The sequence below is a fragment of the Python bivittatus genome, unplaced genomic scaffold (assembly GCF_059951505.1).
Source record: "Python bivittatus isolate LINGU-HERP-01145 unplaced genomic scaffold, Pbiv_v1 ctg000850_np1212, whole genome shotgun sequence".
In the NCBI taxonomy this organism is placed as follows: Eukaryota; Metazoa; Chordata; class Lepidosauria; order Squamata; family Pythonidae; genus Python; species Python bivittatus.
In genome coordinates, this window is record NW_028277112.1 from 1,803,630 (window position 1) to 1,821,972 (window position 18,343).

General features: G+C 41.0%; 1 protein-coding gene across 4 annotated transcripts in view; it reads left to right on the forward strand.

Annotated features, from left to right (window-relative positions):
- Nucleotides 1–3,067: 3,067 nt before the first annotated feature.
- MAST4 (microtubule associated serine/threonine kinase family member 4) overlaps nt 3,068–18,343 on the forward strand; it is a 227,359-nt gene continuing 212,083 nt past the window's right edge. For all 4 annotated transcript variants that reach the window (XM_088130318.1, XM_088130319.1, XM_088130320.1 and 1 more), the window contains exon 1: nt 3,068–3,790. In XM_088130318.1, coding sequence (XP_087986444.1) covers nt 3,338–3,790 — 453 coding nt within the window. In that variant the 5' untranslated portion in view covers nt 3,068–3,337. The remainder of the gene's footprint in view (nt 3,791–18,343) is intronic.

Below are 18,343 nucleotides of genomic sequence, written 5' to 3' on the forward strand. Positions count from 1 at the left end.
ACATCTTGTAAATTATCAAACAAATTGATTTCTGGAAATAAGTAGAGTTGACAGGCCTCAGCCAGGGCTCAGTTGTGGCATATGAATTAGAGAACTCTGGATGAAATCAACATGCTGCATTAATTCCTGAAAATGTTTTAGCCAAATTACACCCTCACATTCTAAAAACTACTATAAAAATTTGGCTGGCCTAATAAAAATATTAGCTGGAGAAGCTGGAACAGATTCAGAGGACAGCTATTAGGATAATAAGGGGTCTAGAAAAGAGCCCAGTGAGGATCAGTGAAAAGAGCTGGGCATCCTCAGACTGCAAAAAGGAAACTAAGAGGAGACATGATAGCAGTCTATAAATATCTAAAATGCTGTTACGTGAAACTGAGAGGATAAGGACCAATGACTTGAAATGAAAAGAAAGGATATCTAGGCTGAATATTAGAAGAAATGTCCTCATGAGCAGAGCTATTAAGCAGCAGAACACTTTGGCTAGAACTCTCCTTCACTAAAGGTTTTCCAAGGGGCTGGAGGGCCACTGTGTCAGGGATGTGTTAGTGGCTTCCTGGATTCAGCAGAGGGTTAGACTAGATGACTTAAAACACATGTCCAATTTATACTTTCTATGATAGTCTTTGCTAGAACTTTACCTGGTATTTATACATAATTTTGTTTGGACTGACTGATACCTACAGTAGCTAACACCTTAAATCAGGGTTCCTCAACCTCAGCAACTTTAAGATGGGTGGACTTCAACTTCCAGAATTCCCCAGCCAGCATGGGGAGTCCACCCATCTTAAAGTTGCTGAGGTTGAGGAACCCTGCCTTAAATTATTTCCAGCTTTATGATTGTAGAGGTTGCCTAATTGACTTTATTTTCCCCAATCAAAAAAAAAAAAAAGACAACCTTGTTTCTACTACAGGGTAGAAACTGAATGGGATTTAGCTGCTGGAATTTATGTTTAAAAATGGGGGATCTTAAAAACACACTTCTGAATCTTCCTGTCAGCACAGAGAGAGCTATTGGTGTAACTCAACATTTTAATGTTAATTGTTTTATTGTTTAATTGTTAACATTTTGACAATTTTTAATGATATTGCCTGAAGAAATATGAAGGCTTCCAATTATTACAAAATTTGGAAAGTAGTAAAGATCTTGGGTTTTTGATTTTGTCCTGAAAACAGTTGTTGTCCCAAAAGGTAAAACTCCCACCCGCCATAATTAAGGCTATCATTTCAATATATGAAATGATCGCACAGTTGATCTAGCCAAAATACATGTTTGAAGGACAAATCAAATGATAATCATTTTTGTCTCATTACATTTTCTTGCCTTTATCATGCAATGAACTTTCTTGGCCTGGCCCAAAGGGAAAAAGATTGCTGTCAGCACACATTTACCAGTTCAACATTTCTTGTTCGCTAAGAATTTCTTTCTGGCTATTCTATAGAAATATTCCACAAAGCTTTTCCTTCTTCCCTTTAAATCCTTCCTCAAAAACTACCTTTCTTGCGAAGTTTTTCTTAAAATCCTCTAGTTCTGGGTCCCCAGAAGGCACCAACGTGCCTGACAGCCTCCCTGCACCTCTTGACTTTTAACATTTCAAAAAAGGTAGCCAGCTTGCTGCTGCATCCGCTTCTCTTGATTCCCAAGCCTACCTGTGGGTCCCAAATGGGCCCCAGTAATTGTCTTAGAAGATAAGTGGCTGAATTCAGCAGTGTTAGTTTGCAAGTGTGTCCGTGTGCCTAGGAAAAGAACAGAATGGGGTAGTGGGGAGCGGCTTATAAAGACAGGCTCAAGGAAGTAGCATTTTGGTAAATCGGTGTTTTGTAACTGATGATGTCCCCATGGAACCATTTTGTGAGTGGAGAGGTTTCCTCCACAACCATTTGTGAGAGTGCCCACAATACACAAGTCTACCTGATGGCTTTATAGCTCCCGGGACAGGAACATGGTCCACTTGGTCTTCAGCAGATGCTTGGGCTCTTCCCCAGCAACACGATGTTCTGCTCTATGTTTCGTTGAGCTCCAGAATGCAGAGATGACAAAGGATACTCCATTGTTCCCCGGAGGCCTCTGTTTTCACCAGTCCTTCATTTCCCAAGTTCCTTAGTTTAACGAGGAGCTCTAGGAGATGGCGAGACAGAAGCGATGCCTAGAGCGTTTGACAGAAGATGAAGAATGAGTTTGCTTGGACACAGCTGCAAGGTTTGGGCTTATGCTGTGGCAGTAAGGGTGGCAAAAAAGCAGTAGGCTGCCACACTTATCGCATGAGTGAAATGTTGTCCAGCAGCACTTTTCAGGGTGATTATTCTCTTTTGGGGACAACCTCCCATTCTGGTACTGTGATGTGTTTGCAAACAGTGTTGCTGATAAAGTTGCTTAGGTTTGCTCCACTCTGGACTGCACTTTGATAGATCCAAAGGACACAGGATACCCAAATAAATTCACTCCCCTGATGCTCTATACCAGTGTTTCTCAACCTTGCAACTTGAAGACGTGTGGACTTCAACTCCCAGCATTCCCCAGCCAGCATGGCTGGCTGAGGAATGCTGGGAGTTGAAGTTCACACGTCTTCAAGTTGCCAAGGTTGAGAAAGACTGGTCTGTGCAATTTTCTTACTAAGAGTGTTAAAGTGGTCCGTCATGGTCGTCTTCTCAGTCTAAGCCTCCTGCCTGGGATTTCCAGGTGTTATCTTGGAGGGTTAGGTCTCTTGGAGATCTAAGGATAATAACCATAAACTACCAGGGGAACAGCACTCTTAAAGCCCTGTTACATCCAACGGGGGCATGCTCCGACCTCAGTGCGCTCGGGACCGCTACCGCGGATCCTCCCTTTCCTGCTGGCGCCGCCGCTCCAAAAGCACCAACTGCGGCGGCTGTAACTTGGTGCTCCTGTTACCTGCTGCTTCCCGCCCACCCGGCTCAGGATTATCCCTTGGCAGGCCCGCCCATCATCGCCGCCGCCTTTGCCATTGGCTGCGTGGGCTGCCCATTTACCTCGCCTATCGCCAGGAGGCGGCTCCGCGGAAGGCAAGAGCCGCCTCCAGGGCTGGCTAAGGTTTGGGTTGCGCGCTTCGGGAGCTCGTCTGCAGCCCGCGCGGAGTTTCCGAGCCGGCGGTGTTCGCGAGGTGACCGCGGTGGGATGTCGCTGCCCCCGGGCGACGTCCCGGCATAGTGGGGCGCGGCGGCGGCGGCGGCGCTGGGCTTTTTCCCTTTCCGGCCGAGGATGGCACCGGCGGTGATGCCGCCGGTGAAGGCGGGCGGCTGACTTTCTCCTCCAACCCACCAAGGCGGCGGCGGCGGCGGCGGCGGCGGCCCTTCCTGTGCACTTAGAGGGGCGGCGATGGGCAAGAAAGTTTCCGCGGCGGCTGCTGTGGGAAAGGAGGAGGAAGAGCGGAGGGGTGACGGAGGCCGGCGACTCTCGCCCTCTTCTTCCAGCTCCAGCTCGTCCCCCTCGTCGTCAGACTCGCAAACTCTTTCCGAGGAAGGCGAAGCCGGCTCTTCCGCTGCTCCTGCGAGCCGAGGGGGTTTCGCGCGGGCGGATCCCCTCCGACGCGGCGGCACCCCCGAGCTGCAGGGGCCAGGAGTGGAAGCGCCGGGCGCCCCCGCGACGCCTCCCTGCGTTCCCCACTGCGCCGGGAAGGCAGGCGAGGCGGAGAAGGGGGCATGCACGGCCGGCCGGCGGGAGAGCGAGGAGGAGGAGGACGACTCGGGGAGCCCGGGTGGGCTTGGCGGCTGCGGAGCCACGCGCCGTCGTCCCGAGAGCGATGCCTCGCTGGAGGAACAAGACGAGGAGGTGGGAGATCAGGGTTGGGGAGGGCGGCTCAGGGATGGGGCTGTGCGGCCGTCTGGGGTGCCCGTTCCCCCCCGAAGGGAGCGGGAGGGTCCAGGCTGGCTTCTCCCGCCTCGCGGGAGTCGTGGCGGGCGGCGGGTGGACGACCTGGCTTGGCGGAGGAGCGAGGGCAGGAGGAAGCCGCCGCCGCCGCCGGCCGCGGTTGCCCTGCCTGGCTCCTTCTGGGCGCCGGGAAGCGGCTGCCAAGGGCGGGCTCCCAGCCGCGTGTTGACGGTCGGGTGAGCCTCTTCCTAATTGCTTGAGTGGGCTGTGTGTTTGTACGGGCGTTTCTCCTTAATTACCCTGGACACCGGCCACAAATGAGACTCTGCGAGGCGCTTCTCCACCTCCGGGTTGGGCTCGGAGTCCACGGAAGGTGGTTTCGTCTTCCTCCCTCCTCAGGTGGAGCTTGTTTAATGTTCGGCCAGCGGGCGAGAGGGGAAGGCGGCAATCGCGGCGCCCCGCTTCGATGGGGAACGGTGGCCCCTGCGCGGGCGGGAGGAGTGAGTCTTTGCTGCCACGCTTGATGGCGCTTCGGGGTAGGTGCTTCATTGACGCTGTTGAGCCCTCCGGCTCCTTGGGAACGGAATAATTCTTCTGAGGACTGTTGCAAGCGAGGAAAAGCGGGCGTGTCTCGTGGATTTCCAGGGGTACCTTCTAGGGAGGAGGTGATAAATTCCACAGGGTGGCTGTATTAGAAGTCAGGGTGACACAAGGCTCCAGGGATGGGTTAAGTACTTTTCCTGGAGTGAGGAGATGCTCCCTAAAGCTGGCGAGTTCTGAAAGCTGGATTATCTTTGCCTTAGGGTGTGAGGATCTTTTAAATGGGATCGAACACAAGCACTGCTTTTTTGGAAGGCACAATCTGCTTAGATGAACTGCTGTGTTAGAGTGCAGGCTTAAAACGTATCTGATGTGTTTTTGGTCTCCCTGTTCTAGAGAAGGACTTGGAAGGTAGGGAGAGAGGATTTAAATTGTGATAGGCTCAGTCCTGATAAAAATAAGTACTACTTCTAGGGAAATGGGATTCCTGGTGACCACATGAACACATCCATGTAATTTGGGGGGGGGGAGGGGAACCTTTTGGCTCATGGTTGCCCTTGAAGAGAGTATGCCTAAAGTGGTCCATGTTGTAAAGCTGGAGTGATTAGAATGGACTCAACCAGCATATGGTTATGTATATTTTCATTCTGATTGAAACTACTTTTTTTTTCCTCTGGGGCTAGATCCCTTGATCCTGGTGGATAACTGTGAATTGATTTAGAGAAGATTAATTTATCAGAAGCTTCAGAGTTACGGCTTTTCACAGGATATATTACTTCTGATGCACTGTAAGCGGGAAGTGTCGAGCCTTAAATACCTTGTTATGGATGTAGAAAGGCAATTAGATATGACAGCCCTGCCTAGAGATGTTTTTTTAAGTACCTGATCTCACTTTTATATAAACAACAAGATATTTAAACCAAATATCCATCTCTCAAATTAGGAAAGCAATAATCCAAGCATGGTTTAACATACTTCCAACAGCTGTCCTTGAAGGAAAGCTCAGGAAAATCCCTTCTTCTTTAAGACTGTGTCCTTGAGGTGAAGGGGCAATTGAAAATACAATCCATGTGTTGTACCCATGTGCCCATTTTATAAAAAATTATGGCTGTGTTTTATATGCCCCTTATTAACTAAGTTTCTGGGACATTTGGATTTATGTATAGTTGTTAGTTGACCAATATTCAATCACTTTGAATATGACCAGTTTTGTTCTATTGTATGTAAAACCTGTTGTAACCAACCATATTGATTATTTAGTTATTGTTGTTTACTTTTATCTTTTATTGCGTGAGTTTTAATTTCTACCTTTTGGTGGAATTCTGGTCAATGATTATAATAAAGGGCTGACTGTCTCAGCAGGGGTTCTCAGACACTTGCCCTGGCATGGCTTGACAAGGTTCTTAGGCTTGAACTTGGCTTTAGCAAGGCTGGATAAGAACTTTCTTGCATACTGGGATCAAGCCACAGAAAGCAATTGATTGCCCTCTGTCAAGATGAAAGTATGAAAATACAGTTTTTTTCTTTTACACTATAGCAGTGTTTCTCAACCTTGGCAACTTTAAGACGAGTGGACTTCAACTCCCAGAATTCCTCAGCCAGCTATGCTGGCTGGGGAATTCTGGGAGTTGAAGTCCACTCGTCTTAAAGTTGCTAAGGTTGAGAAACACTGCACTATAGTTTAATTTTGACACTGCTTTTTCCCATCATTCGCAGATTTAATAGACTTCTTGCATTGCACTTTTTGACCTTCAAACTGTATGTCTTTTGTTTGTTGACACAACTGACATACTTGCCATGAGAAACTATGGGTTTCATCTTAACTGCCCTGAGGAATTCGAGGTTTCAACTTAATTCCCACAGCATCTATCTAGCTTGCCATTTCTTTCTCCTGAGGTGTTTTTAGATTTCTTGATAATCGCCTGTCCAGCTACTAATCAGGTCTTGCCTTGCGTAGCTTTTTGAAATCAATCAAGGTTGGCTAAGTGTCCCACTGTAGCTGAGTGTCAGTCATGAAACCTCTTATCAAATGTTAGGACTTGATTTCACAACACCATACTTTAATGGCTATTTCTTAGAATAACAGAAAATGGGAGTTTTCTGGTATAGTGACTTCTCTTCAATTTCCACACTTCAGAATGAATTGTGTTATAGGTCAACTTATAAACAGCTTTCCCTAGAATTTAAACAAAAATTAATGTTGCTTTCTAGAATGCATATCTGTTTACACATTGTGCTTTGCCACAGCTATTACATAAACCATAACCTGGGTTTGTATGACACATTAGATCTTAGTTTACAACTAAGAAAGGCCAGGTTCACCTATTATGCTAAGCGAAAACCAAGTCAATCACATTATAGCTTAGTGTGTTCTATAAATATCCAGTCACAATATAGCTTAGTGTGTTCTGTGAATCCAGGCAGTGTCAAAAACATACTACATATTCTGCATGCTGCATTAATCTTGGAAGATTTGAGCAATATGGATTGATGAATTACTTTGTAATTGGCAGGTCTGTTGAGCATTGTATGCCTGGACATGCTGTCTATCCATTTGAACCTGCTACTTCTCTAAATGCCTATGAAACAATATAGGGCCCTTTGAAGTGGGGGGACAAAGAGATGCGACTTTCAGGAGTAAGCAGGGCCTCAAGCTAGGGATTAGAAGTTGGATGAGCTGAATTGTTCCTATGAGCTAGACCAGTGTTTCTCAAACTGGCTGGGGAATTCTGGGAGTTGAAGTCTACATGTCTTCAAGTTGCCAAGGTTGAGAAACACTGAGCTAGACATTCTCTTTTCCTAATGCAGACAAATATGAAGTGTAAACATATATACAGTGGTACCTCTAGTTACGAACTTAATCCGTTCCGTGACTCGGGTTGCAACTCGAGTTGGTCTCAAGTCGAGGTAAAGTTTCCCATAAGGTTCAATGTAAATATGGTTAATCCGTTCTGCCCTCTGAATTTGGTTGCACCACGAGGCAAATTTCCCCATAAGGTTCAATGTAAATACGGCTAAACAGTTCTGAAACATATGCATTTTATTTTTAAACGTCAAAAACATGAAAAAAAGTACAGTACAGCACAATATGAAGAGGGAGAATGGGGTGGGGAGGCAGTTATTGTTTGGAGGGAGAGTCCCCCTCCAAAGGGACATCGGGGAGATCTCCTTCAGGGGTTTCCTCTCTTCTTTGCCTCTTAGCTGCAGGCTCAGTTCTGGGGAAAAACCTGTCTAAAGTCAGTTGCCAGCCTGCTCTGCATTTTCTTTAGAGCCATGCTGACAAGCACACCAAAAACCTTCCAAACACCACAAAATACACCACAAGCCTCACCAAATGTCTCCTTGCTACCGTGATCTTGCCCACAGGAAGCCGTGACCGTGTGGCATCAGGGAAAATGGCCGCGGATCCGGTTCGTAACTCGAGGCGGAGTTTGCAAGTAGAGGTAAATTTTTGGGTCCGGAGCTGGTCGTATCTCAAAAAATTCGTAAGAGGCGTTCGTAACTAGAGGTACCACTGTATTACTACTATATAATAATATTTTAACAGCAAATGTCCTGGGTGCTGTAATGAATACTAAAATGATATAGATTTATAATTTAAGTCTATTCATTTGGCTTTATGGATCTTAATATTTTCAGTTGTTTGACCACTTATATCCACAGTATACTTAACATTTCTTTAAGTTCTGCAATTTTGTTGTTTTAGATTTATTTTTTAGATATAAAAATCTTCTGAGTTAAAAATTAACGTTTAATCATTTCAAATAAAAAGCATTTTTGGTTTGTTTTCCATTATTCCAGTGCTTCCCACACTCTTTAACCAGCTTAGGATGGATAGCGGATCCATAGAATCTGGTTTCATGTTGGAGGAAGTTCATGCTGATGTGATAACTTTAGTGTCTTGCTTCATAAATTAGTAATTTCTTTTTCTGGGTATAGAATTTTATTCTGTCTGCATTAATTATTTCAGGTCACTTTGTAGTTTGGTTTCTAATGTGCAGTTACGATTGTGTACTTTTAAGTCAGCACATTTGTTTTTGGCTGAAATTGAACTATAAATGTTCCTTCTGAGGGCATTCTAAGATAGGAGATATAAACAAACCAGTATGTACTTAGAACAGAATGTTTTCTGGGTTTAAATGGAATTATCAAACATTACCTATTCAAGAAAATCTGAAAGGCATACAACAAGACTATAAAACAGTTAATATATAAAACAAGCATTAATTTTTTAAAATTTAAAAATACTATATATCACTACCTGAAATGAAAAGACTTACAGTAGGAAGCAGAGAGCTATTTGCTCATAACTTCATTAATTTAAATCTAACTAGGGATCACACCTTATAAATATGGGTTTGAGAAGTATATGTGTACGAAGAGGTTTGTTTCTATGATATGTATTTTATTTTGTGCTAGGTTCCTATTTGATGTCTAGGAACATATGGATATGAAAGGAATTCTATAATTCATCTTTAACTGCAAGGTTGTAATTCAGTCTAAAGTGGATTCTACTGCTACACTGTTAATATAAATATTTGTAGTAAAATTTTAAATGCAATTCCTAATACATACTTGAGCTGAAAATGAATCCTACTCTGAAGAGTGAAAACTGTTGAATTAAAATAAAGTATTTGAATAATGGCTTCATGCTTACTTATATAGTAATATAACTGTTTCATATATACTTATTTAGTAACGTAGCTGTTTCATATGAATTAAGTTTTAGTACTAGGAAAAAGTAGGATAAATTGTTGGCTTTAAATGGGATCCCTTCTGGGGACTTATTGCATCTTCTAGAGTTATCCAGATATTTCAGTGTTGAAAATAATGAGGACAAGGCTTATATCTTCTCAGTGTTGGCTAGAAGACCACTATAAGTCATAGGTGGTGAAATGGCCTTAAGTAAAATGACTCCTAAGACATTGATTTAACTGACGGAGCTAAAACAGGTATAATATTTGTTCATTACAGATCTGATTGTATATGGTTACAAAAACAGGTATTAGCAATGAGGTTTCTTGAAGGTGCTGTTATTCTGGAGTATCTGGGGTTAATTACTAGGTAGAGTTGTAGCAGATTTAAAGCAAAAAGATGCTTTGTATGTATGGGGTGTGAATATAGGACTTGTCTGCAGCTCCTTAAACCATACATGTTTTTTCCTGGGATTGTGCAGCAGTTGTGTTGCTATAAGGAGTTGGAGTCATGTGCTATGTTTTCCACACATTCCAAAACATCTTTTTGCCTTTGAATACATATATGTGGTGTCACCATGCAAGTACAAAAGTTTGTGTTGGTTGATACTTGGTCAGACTTCCTTCAGCTTAATTTTTATATGAAAAAATGTACGAGTATGTATAAAGTGTAGATAGACACGCTATTGAAATGGGGATAAAAACTGGTACTTTAACAGTTAACAGTGTTAGAGTTCTCTCTTCTAAGCAGTAAAACAACCCATAACCTTAAAAGCATCTTGGTGGAAGAAGATAAATAATACTAGGAAATATGGGGCACTTGCTACTTGGAGAAAAGAATGGGTCTTTGTTTCCACCCTACATACTAAATGCAAGAACTACATGGAGAGAAGACCTAATGCACATGCTGGGTTCACATATAATGAATTTATGAATCATGTTTGGTGAATAAACCACTATTGACTGTGTTCATTTTCTTCCATTTTATTTATCCTTAAAAGCAAAGTATTAACAATTTTCAAGGAGAAAAAGAAAAATTATAATGCTAATACAAGTTTAAAAAAAGACAGTAGTAAGCATTAAAATGTGGCTTGCAAACCATCAGTGAGCTACACAGAAGTAAACCACATTATGCTTAGTATAATTCTCAAAAACAATTGATATAGTGAACTTGCATTGGGAAATAAATGCATCCTCATTTTGTTAAACATTTTAAGCAGTTATAGACAGAGAATATTCATTCATGTGTACTTTGAAACCATTCTAGAAGCAAACTATTAAATCTAGTTACTTGTACCTGCTCAGCAACTGAACATCAACAGTTTCAAGTATTTAGAACTTCTTTAAAATGATGGCCTTTCATGTTTTGCTTTGCTACTATTTTGTTATCTATAAGACAAGCTCAACTCAAGAAAGGCTGCCCACGTCTAAATGGCTAAATGACTAAGTGGGGTATATTATTCACTTAAGAAATGTGCAACAGATAGCTCTTCTCCTTTATTTCTTGTCTCCCCGAATGACTATTTACAATAATTTAAAGTCAAAGATCAGCTTTTGGTATGCTGTTGATCATTCACTTTGATAATAAATAACACCTATTTTAACTTAGATTAGATATTTCCTGTGAAGCATTATATATCCTGATATAATATTTAGGTAAGCATGCTTTGTTCCTTTTGTCTGTATGGAGTCAGGTTAATCTATGGATGTATGTAGAGGTAGTCCTTGTTTAGCAAGTGCCTTGTTTAGGGACTGTTCACAGTTATGACGGTGATGAAAAAGTAACTTTGCAACCAATCCTCGCATTTATGACCTTCGCAGGTCCGTAAAACAAAGGAAAGCTGAAGTAAGATTATAAGTACAGTTGGGATTTCACTTAGCAACCGCTTCACTTAAAGACCAAGTTGCCAGTCCTAACTGTGGTCACTAAACAAGGACTACGTGTATCTCCAAGATCCTAGGAAGTCAGATTAGTTCCAATGGTTTATAGTAAGCATAGATTTCTGAAAAATTAATCCATGAGGTAATATAAGAAGTAAAAAGAATTAATGTGTGCAGTGGATATTCACTGTTTAACATATTCTTCATTAGGGAATAAACTCTGATAACTTTTAGGTAAGTAAGTAGAGTTTTTATTTTAAATATTCTGTGTGGACTGTTAGCGAATGGTTCCTTAGAAACTTTCCTGGCAGAATTAAATGAAATTTGCAGGTAAAGTTGACCATGTGAGAGAATCAAGTCTGGTAAATTCAATTTGGTTGTTTTATGCAACATTAGCAGTTACAGTTTGAATCTACACATCAGCCTCTCCCACCACAAGTCCTGCTGTGCTGCTTCATCATGGAAGGTGGGGGGGGGGGAGAGGGATGAGCAAAGAATGCTGGGAATCTATAATCCCAGCAGGATCACCTAGGTGTGAAAGACATCGCAGTTGCCCAGCTAAATTAAGCAAGCACCTATATTGGGCAGTAGCAACATAGGAAGATGGTGGAGGTAGATGATCACTTCAGTGACAGTGGCAAAGACATAATTTCATGCTGTGTGGGAGAAGGCAATGGTAAGCCGCTCTTGTATTTTACTAAGAAAATCACACGAACAGACAATATAAAATGAATGGCGATACAGTGGCGAATGATGGGCCTCTCAGGTCATGGTTCTAAGGAAGAGCTGAGGATCTTTCAGAGTACTCGTGGTGTTTATGATGTGGCTAGATTAAAAACTTTGGAACATCTAATGGTTGATGTTGCATGCAGGAAAAGAAAATCCGAAGCTGCAAAGAATTACACTTGGAACACGGAACGTAAGAAACAGGAACACAACAAAGCTCAGCACAGTGAAAGATGAAATGAATCAACTACAGATTGATGTCGTAGACATCAGCAAATTGAAATGGACTGGAATTGGACACTTTCAGTCAGAAAATCATCCTGTTCATGACTCAGGACACAAAAAAAAAATAAGAAAGAAAGAAGGAATCCCACTGCTTTATAGTAAGGTTATAGAAAGGGCAGTTTTTAGGTACAGTGTAATCAATGATCAAATAATATCAACTGGATCTCAGAACAAATGATGGAAATTGCCAAGAAGAGAAGCCAAAGCCAAGAAAGACAAAGGTCTCAGGAAATAACAATTTGAGAGAGTTATTAAGAGACAAGAAGCAGTCTTGCAACAACATATGTAAAGATCTTGAAGACAGAAACAGAAAAACAAGGAAAATCTTGCAAAAGATCTTTGGATTCAGAAGGAGGTTCCAACCTTGAACTGATATGCTGAAGGACAGTAGTAGGTAGATAGTAACTGATTCAAAAAAGATTGAGCAAAAATGGAAGGAATATACTGAAATACTGAACAGTAAAGATGTCAACATCTAAGATACCTTAGAAGATACTCATTACTTTCAAAAACTTCTAGTACTAGAAGATGAAGTTATTCCAATCATTACCAAGTCAGAAGACTACAGGAATTGATGGAATATTTACAGAAATAGGCAAACAACAGAAGAAGAATCAGTAAATGTTCTAACCAAACTATGGCAGCAATTCTGGAGAACCATACAGTTGCCAACAGATTGGAAGATATCAGTCTATACAGGTAGTCCTTCTTTAATGACTGCCTCATTTAGTGACTGTTCACAGTTAAAGCAGTGATAAAAAGTAACTTTATGACCAATCCTCACATTTATGATCTTTGCAGGTCTGTAAAGCAAAGAACAGCTGAAGTAAGATCATAAGCACAGTTGTGGTTTCACTTAGCAACTGCTTTGCTTAATGACTGAGTTGCAAATCCCAATTGTGGTTGCTAAACGAGAACTATCTGTATACCAATACCAGAAAAGGAGATTTAAAAGAGCAGACAAAGTATTGTATAATGTCCTTAATTTCACATGCTAGCAAAATAATGTTTAGGATCATCCAACACAGGTTAGACACCTACACGATATCAACAGTAAAGCAATCAACAGTCAAGAAATACACTGTAAACTAGCACTTGGTAGAGTAGCAGTGAAGGCTTTGGTAAAGATATATGTTGTGACATTTCTATACTCACAGAGATAGAATTGGGCAGGCAATGATTTTCCCAGGCAATGGAAATGAAAGTTGGACTTCGAAGAAACAAGATGAGTATTAATGCTTTTGAATTTTGGTATTGGAGAAGGATCCTGAGAATACCATGGACAGCCAAGAAAACAAACAAATGGATCATCAAACAAATCAGCCCAGAGTTCTCAAGGCACAAATGACCAGGCTCAAATTATGTTACTTTGGGCACATTATGCAAAGACATAGCTCTCTGAGAAAGACACTAATGCTGGGAATGATGAAAGGAAAGAGAGGAAGAGGATGAGACATGTCTTCTTCCTCTCTCCCTCCCCATCCTCCCTGTTTGTTTGTTTGTTTTGGAACATTTAAATGAAAGTGACTATATCATGGATGTTTATATAGACAAGAAATCTGCAACATTTTAGAAGATTAGGTGTGAAATCTTCAATCTTGGAAGATTAGGTGTTATAGAGTTTCTTATGACCTCCTTACTTGGAGAAGCCTCATGAAATAACTTACTGTGAACAAAAGAGAAGCTTGCCTGACTCCTGTCTCTTGCTCTCTATAGCCTGCTTTCTTAAATAGAGAGCTTGGGAGAGATGCATATGTTTTTATGGACACACCATCTGTATCCTTACAAACCTCTGAAACAGCAAGGAAGCTTCCGAAAAGTTTGGATTTGGTCTGGTCTGGAAAAATCTTGATATGAAGTAAAGTAGACACAGTGTTAGGAATGGGGAAGAAATGAATGAACCGCTTGGGGGGAAGGGGACTTTTAGAAAACCCTGAAAAAGAGGAAAGCATGAGAAAGAAACTCAAAATAACCCTACCTTGATTTTGTTTGGTATACAACAAAGCAGTGATAAATCCTGACTTTCAAGATTCTGCTATTCTACTTTACAAAATTAAGAGCATTCCTAGAATCCCTGCCATATTTGTGTGGTGGGAAAAATGCCCACTTAAATTAGGAATCAAAATGATTGGAGATAGTTGAAACAAAGTATCTTTATTGGCATGCACAATTACAGAGATCAGTGAGCTTCTTGTCAGAGTACCCAAACAAAGTGAAGTTACAGATTACAGTCCTTGAGTTATGACCATTTGTTCAGCAGCCGAAGTTACGATAGTGCTGAATGAAGGGACTTATGACTGGTATTTGAAATTCTGGCAATTGCTGCACCCCCGTGGTCACATGAACAAAATTTGGGCGCCTGGCACTTATGACCAGTTGCAGCATCCCATGATCACCTGGCCATTTCCTGGTCATTTCCTTTCCTGCTGGCTTCCCCCAAGCAAAGTCGCTGGGATAAGTCTCTGCCCCCCCTGGCCTTTCTCCACTCGCACACACTCCTTACCCTCTTTACTTACACACACCCTGCACCCTTTTCCCCAGTCTCCCTATGCTTGCCCACACATATGTACCTTGCAACCTCTTTCCATGGCCTCCCTGCACTTGCACATACCCCGCACCCTTTTTCTCTGGCCTCCCTGCAATTGCATGCGCCCCGCACCCCTATTTCTAACCTTTCTGAGCTCATGCCACTCTGAGCACCCCCTCTCCCGACTTGCGCAGGCTTGCGCGGGCCTCCCAGGGCTTCCCCCGCTATCCAAGTCACTCTTCTGATTTATTATTTGTCTGTCCCCTTTAGTTATTAAAACAACAGCCAGTTTCATTTGTAAATGCATTTCTGTTGTTGCTGTTGGCTCCACTGTTGCGGAGCCATCTTCAGTCCACCATTGCTTCCCTGGAAGGGACTCCAGACCTGCTTGTTGACACCTTGAAGGGCTGGCATTTAATTAGAACAACTACTGAATCTACCTGAATCAATGTTTTTGATTTGGGATTTGATTGAATCTGGTAAACTTTGGTAGAATTGTGCCACAAATGAAACACATTTGGTATTTTCTTAGATTTCTTTGAGTGCTGTTTACTTTTTCACAAAAGGGCTGTCACATTGTACACATAGCAGTAGAAGAAAATGTATGTGTATGAATAGTGGTGGAAAAAATACCCTCCTACACAAAGCCCATGAGAGAGTGAATTTCCACAGATGCTCAAAGGGAGGTTTAGATCTAGCCTCAGGTGAAGGAAGAAAAACACTCTGATATGGCTCATTCCACCTCCCCCTTTCAGTTGCTTTAATTTTTTCCTCACTTGCCACAAATGTATGGCAAGAATGAATTTTTCTTTCTTTCTGAGTTATCTATAAACATGTTTACACAATATATTTTCCTCCTGTTTCTTCTATTCTCTGCTTGGCTTTTCATCTTGGTTTGAAAAAATACATAGAAAAAGGAGAGAGGAAGGTTTGAGAATTCCTTAGAGCATTTTGTTGGACTGTCTATGCAGATACAGGGAAGGGGAGGAAGAGGAAATCCTGCTGCAAAAATGGAAACTGGCTTGTGCAATGTTGGCTAGAATCCATCATCTCTTGAAGATGAATTTATAATTCTTTTGAAAGGTTTTTATTTTTAAAGACAAATCTCTGGTGAAATATCAGTCAAAACACAACACAATCGTTTATGTATTTGAATGATGGCTTGTGAATGGAAGCTGGAGATTGGCAAGACACTAGAATTGCTCTCCACTCCAGTGACCTATCTACCCAGATCCCCATCCCATTCCCATTAAGCCTAACAATTGTCTGATATCTGTAAGAGGCCAAGAATTGATAATCCAATTGTAAATGTTTATTTATTGAAGAAACTAAGCATTGTCTAAAACCACTTTAAGGCTTAGAGTGAGATTATGTTATTTTCATGAAGAATAAATGGGGCAAGTAGTGAAAACAAATTTAATAATAATACAGTGATGCTATGTATGCTATGAGTGTAATGTTAGTTCAGTGTGATCATGAATGTTATGATCTAAAGCAATGCGTTGTGTATAATTTTTTTCAAGTAGAAATATTTAAGAATGTACTGCTGAGGCTAAATAACACTGTTTAATTTTAAATGAATGAGTGTGTGGGTACACACACACACATGCAGAGTTTAAATTTGCCTTTTTATTGGAATTTTAAAATCTTTATTTTGATTGCTGCTTTAAATTGTCTAAATCAATTTACCTAGATCATAAGATGTAACAAAATGTCACAATAAACAACCTACAGAACTAAACATCCTTATATTCCCTTCTTCTTATCAATGCACTACTGTAACTCTCTCATTGTCTTCCCTCCCTGTGCTCTAGGATAAGTGACCTTCCAGATATTCTAGACAACTAGTTCCACAATAACTTATTGTCCATGGTATTTGGATCTTATGGATGTAGAAATCTTCAATTTCTAGAGGATACTAAGTTGGCTACTTGTATCCTAGGGAATGCAGCATTTCTGTGTTGGTGATCTGGGAAACTGCTTTTTTTAGTCCTAAGACAAGAAATAACTATACCTGAAATTGTCTAAAGCTACTATCATATTCTTACCTGGGAGCAAAGCCCTAATGAGCAATATGGCATTACTTCAGGTACTATAAAGACTTGCATTCCTTACTCTTCTCCAATCTGTTTTCTACTTTAATATGGGGTGAAGATTATTAATATTGTAAATTATGATCTATTTTGAAACTAATAGTGAAAAATGATTCATCTTGAGTGATTAATCTAGATTTTTGGGTGACCACAAACAATTATAGCATAGCATTAAATTAAGCATAAGCAATAACAGAAATGCATATGGCCCCAATCTTCAAAATACTCCCCACATATTTGGCTGCTTCCAATGAAATAGCATCTTTCCCTTTAAGATTAATTGGAAAAGCATAAACTTGTGTTCCTTTAAAAAAACAACAACAAGGAAAAAGGCCATCCTTACTTTCACAACAAGGATGTTGCTATTGGTAAATATTGCTTCCTAACTCCTTCCTTAACTTTTTGCAGTAGAGGAATCTCAGCTTGGATTCTTGGCCTATGTAGAATGGACATGCAGATTCTGCTGGATCATATGATCCCAGAGATAATAAGGACCTGAGCTTTGAAAAATTTATAAGTGGTAATAGGTGGTAATAGACCCAGAATTGTACCTAGACGCATAACCAGTACAGCTTCCACAAAAATGGTGTTATTCTGCTCTGTGAGTAGCTGAATTCTGCACCAGTTGAAACTTCCAAATTGTCTTCAAGGGCAGCTCCCATGTTGAGAGAATTATAATAGTCCAACTGTTGAGTGTCAAGGATGTGAATTACTATTGCCAGAGCAGAACCTCCTGATCTGGAAAGGACTACCGCTGATGTACCACTAAAGCTGGGCAAAACCCATCCTGGCCACTGCCCCATCTACTGTGTCAGCAGGAGCTGCAAGTCTAAAAGGACCCCTAGTTGTGGACCTGCCATTTCAGGTCCAGAGCTAAATATGGAAGCTTGGTGGAACCCAAAGGCTTCTGTACAGATAACATCTTTGTTTTGCTGTAATTCAGCCTAAGCCTGTGCCATCCTGTCTAGCCTCCATGCTCTGGACTTTCATTGCTTTTTTTGCTTAAACTGGAGAGGAGGTACAAAGCTGGATATCAGGATATTGATGATTTCTCACCACAAACAATGGATGACCTCTCCCAGTGATTTTGTGTAAACATAAACAAAATGGAAGGGTGGGTTGAGCCATGAAGGTTTCAGTCTCTTCTCCCCTATCATTATTGATTAAATCCGCCCACTTACGACATATTGAAAAGTTGTAGCAAAACCTGATGGAGGACTGGCTTTTACTTTAAGGGAGAAAAAACAAAATAAAACACCCAGCATAGAAAGCATTTGTATTTCAATATTAATGAAGTTAATTGCCTATGCTTGTTCTGTCTTTTAATGTACTATTAAGAAATATTGTGGGGTAATTCTGCTTTTTTATTTGCAAAAACACCGATTTGCTAATGTTAGAATCTGCTGTTGGATTTATAGTAGGCCTAATGGAACATACTAGATAATTATAATAAAAAAGTGACAAAAATGATGAGCAATGTTTTAGTGATTTTGTATAACTTAGAATAATTCCTACAATAAAGAAACACAGTGGGGAATTGTTTTCAGCCAAATGTTAAAATAGAATGTCTCTTTTCCATCTGTTGGGTCATCACCAGTCACTCTGTTCCCATAAGAACATTTCTTTCTTTTTATCACCAGTCACTGTGTTCCCATAAGAACATTTCTTTCATTTCGTTCTTTACCCCATTCATTAATTCTTATATGAGTGTTATGAAAAATTAAATTTATTAAAAAAAAAGAAAAGAAAATTACATTGTAGTCCTTGG